Raw genomic sequence first — 13679 nt, forward strand, 5'->3', positions numbered from 1 at the left:
CAAATGCATTGCTGGCAGGACATGCTTTAGCGGTAGAAGGCTCACCATATCAGGAATTGTTATTTCCGCCAGCTCGTACACGATCGCGTTAGGTGGTGCGGCAGCAGGGAGCATGAAGGAAAACGAAGCGCCGATCGTAACCGGCATTGCGAGGTATAGCGGATGCACCTGCATCGCTATCGCCTGCGTGAAATGAAAAGGAGATTTTAGAGCGTTACTATTCGGGCGACACTTCACGCACTTTCTGTGGTCTAACTGTCTATGTGTATGCCTTCGATCGTTTTCCCACCTATCTGGGTCACCATAAGTCTTCTCTCACCAGATCCTGCATGCACAAAATGAGCGCCAATTTTAATGCACAGGTCCGGCGCCTATTAGAAGCAGGTTATCCTAGTGTAGCAGTGGCGACTGTGACTGAGCGCCTAAAGAAGTCGGTTTCGAGGGCGACGGACGTGATTACAGAAAGCGGTAATAGCAAAAAAAGAGTAGTCGCTATCCTATATACAATAATTCAGTGTGGCACAGGCTTAAAAAAGTTGCAAGTAGATATGATGTTAATGTTGCTTTCACTGCTTCCAATAAGCTACGTAAGATATGCGCTGCCGTACAGAGGAAAAAGGCGCAGGTAAAAGGCAAAAAAAGAACAGATACTTGTCCAGTGAAGCACAATAAGAACAACAGTTTTACTGACTGTCGTATGGGTGTGGTTTATAAAATTCCCCCTAGCTGGGCCCAGTTCTACGTAGGGCAAACGGAACGGTGTATCAATCAGGGGTTAATGGAACATAAATGATCGTTAACCGGCGGATCGCCTTCTAATCTTTCCCTACATTGCCAAGATTGTAACTGCACCCCAGAGTTAGGTGAATGCGCGATATTGTACAGGCATAAAAATGAAGATATGCGTTTTATGGTAGAGGCATGGCATATCTATAATGGTGGAAGTACGTGTGTGAGTCAGCCTTCGATTACTTTACATAAGGAAGAGATTAAGTGCCTTAACAGTTATCGCTCACGTAGACCAGCACGTGTACCCGATTGACACGTGGTGTTACCATTCCTGAGCATGCGCAGATGAGTTTTGTGTCTTCTTTCTTTTTTCGCCTCAGTGTTCCCTTCAGTTGATAGTCGGCGTTCGTGTTGTCCGCTTCTCTACTCTTGTGTCCTGCCTGCACGCCTCACCTCTTTGTTGCATAGTAAAGAGAGTGGTTCGAGATAAGCAACAAATAAAAGGGGTGGCAGCGGACATCCTTGCCGCATTGACGAGAACACGCGAAAGCTAGTGGTCAGCTCCCCATTAAAAATGATGCGCGTTAAGCATTCTCTGTACGCCATCATGACGCCTTCCGTTATTACTTTGCCAACGTTCGCATGTTCAAGTATGCAGAACATGTGCGAGACGAGGTCGAAGGCCAAATCGATTTGCATCATCGAGACGGGATCGCCAATCGCATTGTAGCACTCAAGCGCACTTCGAGCCGCGTGTACATTTGTTGCGATACTGCGGTCTTTAATGCCACATGTCTGGTGTGACCCTACTAATGTTTTAGTTACACTTGGGCAAAGCTTTCGTGAATAGTTTATAGTCGACGTTGGATAGAGTTATCGGGCGATATGGCCCTGGCAACAAAAGTTTTTCCTCGTCATCAGTCTTCGGAATTAGCACGATATACGAGGTTGTGAATGACAAGGGCAACCTTTTTCGCTAATACGCTTCGCTGATAACTTCGTGAAGAACACGAGCCAATGCAGACTTGAAGGTTGTATAGAAAGTGGCTCCCAAGTCATCAGGCCCAGATGCTTACCGATGGATGACTTGTCTATTGTGCACTCTATCTCACTCAGGCTAGTTGGCAGCTCCAGCTATGTCCTAACTTCTTCACCGAGCTTTGGCATCAGTGAGAGAAATTCTTTCTGGTAGTTATATTTAGGATTGCGCGGATGAGCTAAAATTATTTTAAAGTTATCGGCGATCCCTTGCTTGATGTCATTTTTGTAGGATGTAATGTGATTGCATTTAGCTAGCTGGCAGATTTCCTCCCGACATGCGTACCTTTTCTCGTCTGATAAAGCTCGCTTCATTTAGAGTTTCTTCCGCCCACAACTTCTCAGACCTTGATCTCACTAGTGCTCCTTTGCATTTTTCCTTTCCAGTTCAGTTTTCACTTCCTTTAATTTCGTTAACATCCACACCAGGCTCGACACTTTCCATGCTAATAAGGAAATTGCAGTTGCTGGCGAAGCTTTGTTTCTGCTTGTTTCAGGTTGTGTCTAATGACACTGCTTCTTTCAATGGCCATTGTTTTTACTTTCTGTTTAAATTCTTCCCATTGAATGGCAAAGCTTACTCGCTTGGCTGAAGACAGGTTTTCTAGTTCCTTCGCTACAGCATCGACAAAGGATCAAAGGACAAAGGAGCGAAGCATCGATTGTGATACTCTTCTGTGCTCTCTCCTGTGCTACATGTAGCCCCCTCCAGTTATTATGCAAGATCCACCGACATCCATTCAAAGTGGGCGAATTAACTAAGGACAGCTATCGCTCTAAAAGCGCAGCCAATGGTATGGACGGATACAGTGTTGCAGGCACGTTCACATGTGTGCCGATCGTTGCGGGACACCACCAATCTTTGTTGCAATGTTGCTTCAAATTTCCGATAACCGACGTCACCTTCGTTGTGGCTGTCGTGCGTCGTCGTCGTCGTGGTGGTGTTCCATATAAAGTCCAAGTGCGACACCATCGCGACCGCGCGCCGTATGCTGTAGGTGCGAGGGAATGTTTGTGAGGGTGAGCCGAGAGGGACGGTGGCTACATGCGCCGGTGTCTTCTCGCGGTCACAAAAGAGCAAGGCGTGAAGGTGCACGCCGTCCTCTCAGTAGCGAAAGGGTAGAAGTGGAGAGACGTGCGCGCGCTAAAACAAGGACGGGAGCTTGGGGGTGAGGCACAGGTTAGTGCGCATCTCCTGTTCTCCTACAGCTGCGGTTGCTGATTGCGGCGGCACGCGTCCTACCTTGGAGGCAATGTTCGGTGTGTTAAAACGCTAGCCGACCTGAGATAGCTAATGAATTCGTGTGCGCTAAATTTTCGTGGGTCTAGCTTGCGTTGAAGCGAGAGGCAGTACAAAGGGGAATGAACAAACCGCTCCTGCTTCTTCATCCAGCGAGCGTTCCGACATCGAGTGTCCGTGGTCATCGAGTGAGATGTGCTCGTGTTCGCCCTTGTGCACGTGACAATGTGCTTGGAAATTCAGTTACTAGCGAACATTTGCAGCATTTTATGGAGCTGCAATAGTAATTTGCTATCGTAATGAATGCTTCGCCGTTCGGGCAAAACTGTGACTTTTTTTTCTTTTTATCCCTTCCGTCTTTTAATCCCTGCAGCGGTTTCTCTAGAGAATAGGTAGGTAATCAACTTTTTATCGGGTAGCCTGTTAGCTTTCTCTTATCACCGCTGTCTCTCTGTGTATCCTCACCATTTCAAAAACTACTGGCAAGAGTATGGAACTGACGGCCGGGTTGCTCGCCACCTCGGTGAACATGGACGTGGCAAAGCAGAGGACGAAGACCATCAGCGGCTGAGGAAGCACGTCAAGGCACTTCAGGTGGTGCACCAGAAGCGCTGACAGGCCTGATTGCTAGAATAAAGAAATAAAAGAGCAATTTAAGTACCAGTAGCTTAGAAACAAATTTTTCTGCTACTGTGGTGCATTTCCCGAAATAATACTTTCGATTTTCGTCTATTCTTTGGAAGAACATCCTAATGAGGGATGAATCTTAATTTATTTCCAGTGCCAGACAGATAACAGTAAATTATATATTTATTTCTTACAGGACGCAAGGAAGTGAACGTTCCTGCCCAGACTGAACGCCATGATCGGTGTCTATAGGTAATTAAAGCGTCAGTATAACTGGTATCACGCTGAGCATAATTAAATACACCGAAATGAGCTCGAAGTGAATGAACAGCAATGCAGAAAAGGCATATGAACCTCTAAACGGAGTGTTATTTAGAGAGAAAGCATGATTACTATCTTTCGACTTAGCACGCCTGGTTTCAAAGATTCAGATATCTCGTGACTGCTGGCATGAGATAAACTAGGGATCCGCTGCCATTAAAAACATGGATACAAACAGGACACACCCAAGGAGATAACGGCCAAACTCACGGTACCTCCACTACCCAAGGATATACATATGTATCCCAGAATATGCACCACGAGGGCAGGAGCAAAAGCAGGGCAAAGAACATGGCGAAGAACTATGGAAGGAACAAGGACGTGGTCTTTGTAGACGCTGCACGCTACAAACACAAACGCAGCTTTGTGGCAGCAGTACTTAACCACAGCAGACAATGCTGCACAAGCTTGACTATAAACACAACACGCATGGAAACGGCGGAGGAAGCGGCTATAGCGTTAGCCATAGCACAAACCAACGTATACTATATAACCGGCGATTCCCAAACGGCAGTACGCAATTTTGCGAACGGCCGGATCTCACCTGAGGTGCTAAACATACTCAGAAAAGGCAAAACAACAACGGAAGACAGATGCGCCCAAATCCTATGTATACCAGCCCACAACTCTGACTCGCCGAGAGAGGATAACCCTAACGCGGTGGCACACAATGTAGCAGGAGGACTCACTTTCCGAGCTGCGACGAATGTAGACCCCTCGAAAGGGCCCTCCGAAATATGGGGATGGGAAGACAAAATGACCAAGTTCGACGACATGACCAACCATTACAAGATGCATGCAGTTATCCGCCACCCCATCCGCAACTCGAAAGCTGTCCAGTGGCGACAACTACAAACCAAATCATATAAGAGTCCGATACTAATGCACGCTATTTATCCAGACATGCAGAGAAAGATGCGAAGTGTATGGCACCAGAGCCACGCTAAAACACATGCTATAGGAATGCCAGTAACTAATACACGATAATGAGAGCAAGACCTCCACCAACCACCTCCGCGCGCGATGGGAGGTCGCCCTGTTCAACTCGAACCTGGAAGACCAACTCTGGACAATCCAACGGGTCAAGGAAGCCGTCGGGAGGCAAGAACCCTTGGCCGTAACCTCGGCGAGCGCCCCAGCCCACTAAATCGCCGGACGCGAATCGTTCAGACTCCAAATAAAGTTTCCTGACTTTCACTCACTCGCATGAGACAAGGAACATGGTCGATTTTTTGCCCGAACGGCCTAATGCATGCCAACGTCTGCTTCAATAAATGACGTAAAATAAAAAAGTTGGGTTAGATATCACTTCCTGGGAATATTGATTTCCCTATGCGTGCTCAGGAAAGCTCCTAGCTCAGACGACATAACAACATGAAACTGCGACGAAGTACAGAAGGATGTCGGGGACAGTGAGTCCATGTCATGGCTGATATGACAGTGACCCGCTTCTATCAGTGTCAAAAAATACAATAAAATAAAGTTCTGAAAGGGTCCTGCGTTCTTTGTTCTTTGTGGTTATCGCAGCAACAAATTACGTACGCTCGGAGTCCAAGCAAGGCAAAAGTTCACATGAACACGCAGGCTTGAAGCGATTAAGAGCGACCGAACACGGAAAGTCGCTAGAGAAAACCATTCGACCACGAAACGTGTCTTCGCCAGGATAGAGAGTGCTCAGCAAGTGCGTCCCTGACGGAGAAAAGGCAAGCTGGGAAGTCAACTGCTGCACCGACGAAAACAAGCCTATTTGTCGAAACGCTTGTTCCATGCGACATTCCTCGTTCGACCACTCTTAAACACATACGTTGGCGGTGTAGTACGTGACTCAGCCACATTATAATAATGGAACAAAAAAAACATCCGATGCAATGAGTGAAGCTGAAATAGTAGTGCTACCTTGCAGCCCTCAGCAAGACACATGCCACCTCCGATGAGTAGCATGATACCCCAGTGAGCGCGCTCGTTGGCCTCCCGCCACGTGATGAGTGTTCGGCCCCCGGGCTTGCGGGGATCTTTGGGAATCACGAAAAGCAGGAACGTGGCCATCATGGCAGGGGCGGACGACCTTATGTACCTGCACGAAAATAGGTTGGGGGTAACTCTTAGTTAAGAAAGCGTGGCTCAGGAAGCCAGTTCCCCGCTCTTCGTAATGAGCGGCGTCAGGCATGGATAAAATACCGCAAGTAAAAGCGGAGTAGATGCACTTTCGTCAGCGCATATATCTTTTGCGTGCAGTGCGGTGAAGGTGAATTACAACGACAACACATTACAAACGTATCAGCCAGTTCAATATGTTCCGTGCAAGCGGCGACAGTAATCTGGCGTTTTTCAAAAAAGCTGCCCGCGTCGGCAGATACGAACCCATATGCTGAATTTGTTAGCTGAAATATATTCTAGGTTTGTTTAGAATACTGTATACGACAATCTATATGGCTGAGTTATCGTGGCAGTAGTATTTTATTCCGTTTTCATATGCACCTCTGAAAACCAATTACCCGCGAGCAACCTAACTATTAATGCCCCCCCCCCCCCCCTCCGCCGCATCCGCATTGCAGTGAAAATATTTAAATCAGTCAGCTAGTGGACCGGAGAGACAGGGGATCTTTCCACTCTAGTCCAATCTAGTCTGCATCTCTGGCCAGAAGCACAGTTTCTGTAAATGGCGCCTTCGTATAGCGACAGACGTTTATATTATTGCCTTTACATGAAGAATAAAGTAGCAGTAACACAATAGCAAATGAAGTGAGTGCCCTCATGGCAGACTTACTTTCCATGAGGAATCATTTCCACCCAGCCCGGGAAAATCTGGGGCTTCATCGTGAACCAGAGAAGGACCATTGAAGTCATCAGAAACGTGACGCACCACTCGGAAAAACTGCGATCAAAGTGGCGGCGAACAGTGAAAGCACCACGAAGACCAAAATCATAGCTTCGGTGTGCATTGGCCATAGCTGCAAATAGGGATTGTTATATATATATATATATATATATATATATATATATATATATATATATATATATATATATATATATATATATATATATATATATATATATATATATATATATATATATATATATATATATATATATATATATGTAACCCACGGCGGCTACTGCATATTGAGCGGGAAAAGCAGCTGAGGCATAAACGAAAAATAAACTTGCAGAAAAGATTCATGCCAGAATTTTTTCCGACATCTACCTTAACGAACGCCACAATTTGTTCTTTACCTGAATAAACCCATTTGAATTGTACCTCAACCTTGGTGGATATGAAGCTCGAATGTTCAAGAGGAACCACGCAGCTTTTTTCTTCCTCTGGGCAAAATCGACTGGCCTGTTGCATAAAAGTGAAACGGGCGTGAAGCGAGATATAAACGCCGCATATTCGCACGTGTTTATTTTTTCTATTTTTTATAACTACGCCTGTAAACGTTGAAGGAAGGTGAACCGTCGCAGTTGTTATCGGTATTCTATTAAATTAGGGGTACTACAGATATTACAGCCGCATGCGTACTTCAGCTATGTATTTTCTTGGAATGGAAGCACCCTCTCCACAGCGTATCTTAGACGGTACACGACGGGGTGTTGCTATATGCAGCTTATACCTAACTCCATAATTTTCGCGAACAACTAACCCTGCAAACACGACGAGGAATCAGATGGAGAAGTAACTAGCAGGTGACTAGCCTGCGCTTTCACGCGCAGAGTCTACCAAAGAAGCCTCCCGACTAGTGTTTACTGCTACTCCAACTTCAGTTGATGAAGCACCAAGAGTTTACCGACAGATGATTCTGATGCTGCGGTCCCTAATGAATGTCATCAAAGAACTACTCAAAAGTATCACACCTCCAACCGCTAGATGTGCCTGCAAGTGTTTAACGCGCTCACCTCAGTCTTAGGAACCCTCGAGTAGAGTCATGGCTGAGAATCTGTGATCATTCCGCAAAGAGGTAAGACAAGCATTGATCATCCAATGGAATAAGAGAGGACTCATATCCTATAGATGCCTAATTTTTGTAAGTATTGTTGTGCCACACTGCTTGCCTACATCGAGGCCACGGGCGCTCCCCTCTCCCCCCCCCCCCCGTCCTGCTCAAGTAGTTGCCCTTGGTGACAAGCTGCAAAGTTCCAGGAAACTGCCGAACCCTGTCCGTGGGTCGAACAGAGGTGTCCAGGGGCACAGAGGACCACAACGAATCCACTGGCAGCCTTCAGAGTTCCACACAACTGCTGAACCCTTGATATGGACTTCGGTTTTATGCAGCTTGAACTTCGACGAAAAAGTTCTCCTTGCGCTTCTCCCTAGACGAAACAGGAAAGCGACGCGGTTCATGTCAGCACCGGCTTTGCTTCGATCCTGCTGTCGATGGGACGCCCAAGGGGATTTAAGGTAGAGCCAACCCAATGTTATTGAGTCGGCACCGGCCACCGCGTCGGTTTGGTGGGCTCTTCGGAACCGCTACTTGTATGCTATTTCCTTCGATGTGCACATATTGTATAAAGCTTTTCGTCTCCTATTCGTATCCTCCAAGAGTCCGTCTCTCGTGTTCTACCCCCCGTCACAACAGTGGATTGCAGCTATGGGACTCTTGAACTACTATCTCTGCAGCGGATGGCAAGCTGCAAGATACGAGGTCCGAATACGCCCACTGCACCGCTCGATGGACGCTGCGAGACCGACCGGCGCCAACCACTTCGGCTGGGGGGTGAGTGCCTGATGGTGGCTTTCATGTCGGCAGGCCTCTCTAGCACAGGCCGAGGTTAGGAGAGTGTTTTCTTTTTTGGTAGACTGTGAATTAAAGATTTAGCTTCTTTAAACAGTCATTTTATTTTGAAGTAAGGATAAATTTAGTGTGCCAGCAACACGAGGAGCGAGATCGCGATGGAGGAATTCCAAGTTGGGGACCTCATCAAAATTTGCGAGGAGTTGGGTATTTGTGCCGGCTCCGCAAAAATAAGGAAATCGATCCTCGACGTGATGCGAGCAGAGGACGTGATGGTCTAGGCAGTTGACTAGGCTAGGGAGATCATTGCTGAGCGAAAGCTGGAGGCAAAGGAATGCGAGAGACATGACAGGCGCGAGCAAAAGGAAAGGAGCACGGAAGTCCTGAGCAAAAGGCATGGTGACAGAGCGGCCGAGATATTCAAGCTGTGGATGTGGCACAAACGACGATGCCATCTCCCCAATTCTAAGGCAGGTGTGAGCAGTGTTACTTTTCTTGCGGACTTCGAAAAAATTTGTGGAAGAGAAGGTGTAAACTGTGGCTTCCGGTCCATGCAGTTCATCCTCTTGCTCCCTTGTAATCTAACGTGTGTTTTGGAACACCTGCTTGATGAGGAGAAACGCGACTACGATTAGGCTAAGAATCCCTTGTTAAAGGGACACTAAAGCGAAACAATAAATCAGTTTAGACTAATGAAGCATTGTTTAAGAACCCTGCAGGCAGTCATTTAAAAAAATAGTTTGATTATTAGATGAGAAAATTAAGGTCCAAGTATCAGTATTTGAATTTCGCGCCGAAACCCCAGCGACAGTACGACAGCGTGACGTCAGGGATTCCAAAGTATGTTTTGGCATTGGTGCGGCGTTGGCTGAATAAATGTTTTCGAAACTTGCCATGTTTAATATTTGGTTCCTATAGAACACAATGTGGTCGATCTGTACCGCTATATATAATTCGTAGGCCCTAGAAGATGCCATCAAAATCCAAGACGTCACAGCCCCCAGGTGCGGGAACTTAAGTAGGCGTCGCCGCCCATATTACGTTCTTGCGCTTTTTCTGGCTTACCAAACGTCTTATCGCTGTAAGATTGGTGTTTTTGGTGTTGTAGAACGGTAATTTACTGCTGCAGAAGAAATCATTTTTCACTTTAGTGTCCCTTTAAGCCAGTTTGATCCTCTAAGTCAGGCCTGCTGCGAAGGCCGAGATGATAGCGATGAAGCCAAGTCTGTCGAAGAGAGACCGCAGGGCGAGCAGGCTAGCTCAGATGGCGTCGGATGCAGTCATGTTTCGTCAGTGGTAAAGACATTCAGCGACCACTACGAGTTCAAATTTTTGGGCTAGTTCGTTCGTTGCATCAATTGCAGTCATAGCGCTGTATTGGGGGGGGAAATGAAAGACGACAAGATGGGCGCTAACTATCAACTTAATTTTTTTTTCAGGAAAGCATGGTATTTATACCGGCTCACACGAGTGAAAATCATCGCATGCGGAGCCCAGCTTTTTCCAGAGAGGCCATTTATTTTCTGCTCAGAGAGATCGACGGTGTGCTGACGCAGTTTCCACCTTCTTTGTAATCAAGATTGCTTCTACAATCTCCCTTGTATATTTGTCTGCATTTCTAAACAAAACTATACAATCATTAGACAGTGGTTTACAGCCACAATCATCACAATGCACGGAGACATGCCCATCTCGGGAATTCAGTTTTTGTTTGTGTTCTCTTAGCTTGTCATTGAGGCATCTGCCCGTCTGTCCTATGATACTTTGCCGCACGTGAAAGGGAACCGATATATGACACCATGCGCACAGTGCACAAACAGCACCCGATGGTTCCTTGAGCAGCCTTGGCGCGTCTTTCTCAGCGGATCGGTGGCCTTACATGCGTGGCGCCACTCCTCAAAACTGGCAAGTCTTCACTAGAACTGACGTAATATCGCCCAATCGCGCTGGCTGGTCGCATAGGTAAGGTGATAGAACGCATTATACTCGCGAGATAGGAGTGCTTAAATGATATTACCAACTTGCCCGGAAAGCTGCTCTCATTAAGATTGGAGTGATACCTGGAAGGCTACAAACGCTATGGCTGGAACGCTATGGCCGGATTACGACATCTTAGCTGCTCCATGGATACTGTCATCAATCTGGTCCCTTTGGTTCACCATCCGAAGAGATGTAAACGCTTTTCTTTCGCTATGTTTCTCGACGCAAACAGAGTTCATGACAATGTTGCTCATGGCACCATACTTGGTGCTCGTAAATCGGTTGGCCATGGTGGTCGCGTGTGCCGCAGGACCTTGCGTAGTTAGGTACACGTGAAGTTTTCCTTCGTGCGGATCGACGACAGCCTGACTTGTCAAACCACACACACCGTGGAGTTCCCCAATGTGGCGCCCTGAGCCCCACACTATTCAACCTTGTTCTTCTCGGTCTCGTGGAACGCATACCAAGTGTTGTCCAGATATGAACGTATGCCTCTAATATCCGCGCTTGGACATCATGTCTAACACGCCCTCAAGTGCGAGCAAGGCTTCAACCAGTCGTAACTTCAATATCGTGGTATATTGGCAAACAAGGTCCCATATTTCACTTGAGAAATGTGTGCTGGTCCTGTTTACGCGGGTGCCAATCACTTCGCACGCAATTTCCATCATTGAGTAATGCCAATTGGCAAAGGCCATGACGCATAGGTTTTTAGAGGTCAATGGATACCTCAGCTGCACTTCCCACGTGGCCTACCTGTAGAAACGTCTAAGGGCCATTTAGCGCATCTTCTTGTAGAAATATTCGTGGGGTGCATCAGTACAAGAGAGGTTAGCACTCTACGTAACGCTCTTACTCGGATATCTGATATACAGCTTACCTGTAATGGCCAATACTTCAAGGAGTAACATCCGCACAATCGAGAATGCTCGGGCACAGGCACCCAGCGTGTCTTGGATTGTTGCACTGCACATCAACAGTGGAAACCATCGAAATATTCCAAGAATACCCAATCACAATTCACATGGCATTGGGAGTGCTCGGAGCACACATCAGGCACATTACCCACGCTATCACTCCCATCCCTTCGCCCCGTTGCCAGGAGATCATCCCAGACCCTCCTTTTGCAAGGAAATATCGGTGCACCATGACTGCCTCCTTAAAAAATATACGCCCGCCGAGAAGCTGGCGGCACCTTCTTGGTGTTTGGCTCGACCACACGCTCAACCCTCGACACCAGAAATTCGGACAAAATTAGGATACTCGTCACCAGCTCTCAAGCAGCTTCATGCATTCATGCTGCACGAGACACAAAAGAACAATCTTCAGGTTTGCAATGATGGCTCGACAACTGTGGGGCGATCTGCAGGAGCTGTGATCTTCCCCGCAAAAGTTATCACCACTCAATTTAAAGCCTCTCAGCGGATAATTCGACTGCTGCCGACTTTGATGCAGGTCGCAGTGCACTTTGTATCATTCTTAAAGGACAACCACGAATATGGAGTATATTTGCAGTTTCGGACGGAGCCCTAAGATGTCTGCTATCCGCTCTACGTCGTAGACGACAAGAATCACTAGAGCTAGAAATAGGACCGCTATATCACCAACCAGCAGATGAAGAACATGGCCTAACTTTGCAGTCGCTTCCTGGTCTCTGCAGCACCATAGGTAATAAACATGTCGATGAAGCTGCTAGGAGGTCTCACGAAAAGGGCCCTGAAGGAAACCACGCCATTATCAAGAACCGATGAAGCAGCAAAGATTCGCATACTCGCGCCTGATGTCACACGATCCGCGTGGAATACGCTAGACTTGTGGCATGCTTGTCTCCACCACCTGGATCTATCCTTCCAACTCCACATTCTAACTAGACTATCCCGAATCGAGACCATTGTTCTCTACCGGCTGTGGAGTGAAGTACCTTGTACGAATTCATTTTCATGCCGCACGTGAATGGCTGATAGTGCTATCTGTAATAGTTGCGGCAGCCAGGAAACCATGGAGCATGTCCTCCGTTATTGTCCGCATTACAGCTCCCAGAAACAGTCGCTCGTGACGGCGTTGACACCCCTCGACAGCCGGCTACTTTCTGAGGATCTTGGAGCGCCGGCTGATATGATCTTCATACCGGAAGTTGAGGAAGACACTACTAAAGTTCCTCCGTTCAGCCAACCTGGTTGAACTACTATAATACCCGCCTTGCTTTGTGTGAGTGTTCGTGCTTCTTTTTTCTTAGAGTGCAAAACTTAGGCGCCCGTTGTTGTGGCGAGCGTCGGTGTCGGCGTACCGAGCGAACGAGCACAGCGAAAGATGAAAAAGCGAACGCGATGCGCAGCGGGGTATGAAAGACGAGAGGAGGAAACCGAAGGAGCAGCATGCACCGTAACCATGAGGCGGAAAGTGGAGGAGGAGGGTATGGTGAAAGCGTGAGAAGAAAACCGTAATGCAGTGACGATGGCTGTGAGATCGCGCCAAAGTAGCGTGCGTCATCTGGGAGGTCTGTCTGTCGCGGCTGCTGTGAATAGCGCCCACGCGTCACCTACGCACTTCCTTTCGCGATCTCCAGATTAGCGTGGCAGTCGCGCCATACTTCGCTCCCTTTGAAAGATGCCGCACGAAACAGATTGTCCACGCCAGCCAATATATCGCGAAATGAAAACACGTATAGAGCTGTGCTCAAATTTAGCGTTAGGGAGTACTGTAATCATCGGTGAATTGCTTTTTTATCTTTTGTCTTTTTCTGTGTGCTTTCCTTTTTTAACATTCTGTTTCCCTTTACTGTTTCCACAGTACAGGGTAGAAAACTGGATATCTGTGTTGCAACAGAACGATCTATCTATCCATCTTCAAGTTAATCTCTCTGCCTTTAATGTCTCATTTGCCTGTCTCTAGATGATGACACACCGACAAGCTTGTGTTGGACAACCACGAAAATAATCAAATTCCGGCGTTCTGCCACTTAAGCTTACTGTTCATATTTTGGTGATCAGAATTAGTAGGCCGCGAAGTCATGG

General features: G+C 47.2%; 1 protein-coding gene across 2 annotated transcripts in view; it reads right to left on the reverse strand.

Annotated features, from left to right (window-relative positions):
- Positions 1-13679, reverse strand: part of LOC135897406 (Na(+)/citrate cotransporter-like) — a 111626-nt gene that overhangs the window by 2932 nt on the left and 95015 nt on the right. For both annotated transcript variants that reach the window (XM_070533969.1, XM_065426019.2), the window contains 4 exons: positions 6723-6830; positions 5852-6029; positions 3473-3634; positions 46-183 (listed from right to left, as the gene is read on the reverse strand). In XM_070533969.1, the coding sequence (XP_070390070.1) occupies positions 46-183; positions 3473-3634; positions 5852-6029; positions 6723-6830 (586 nt within the window). The remainder of the gene's footprint in view (positions 1-45; positions 184-3472; positions 3635-5851; positions 6030-6722; positions 6831-13679) is intronic.

The sequence above is a fragment of the Dermacentor albipictus genome, chromosome 2, assembly GCF_038994185.2.
Source record: "Dermacentor albipictus isolate Rhodes 1998 colony chromosome 2, USDA_Dalb.pri_finalv2, whole genome shotgun sequence".
In the NCBI taxonomy this organism is placed as follows: Eukaryota; Metazoa; Arthropoda; class Arachnida; order Ixodida; family Ixodidae; genus Dermacentor; species Dermacentor albipictus.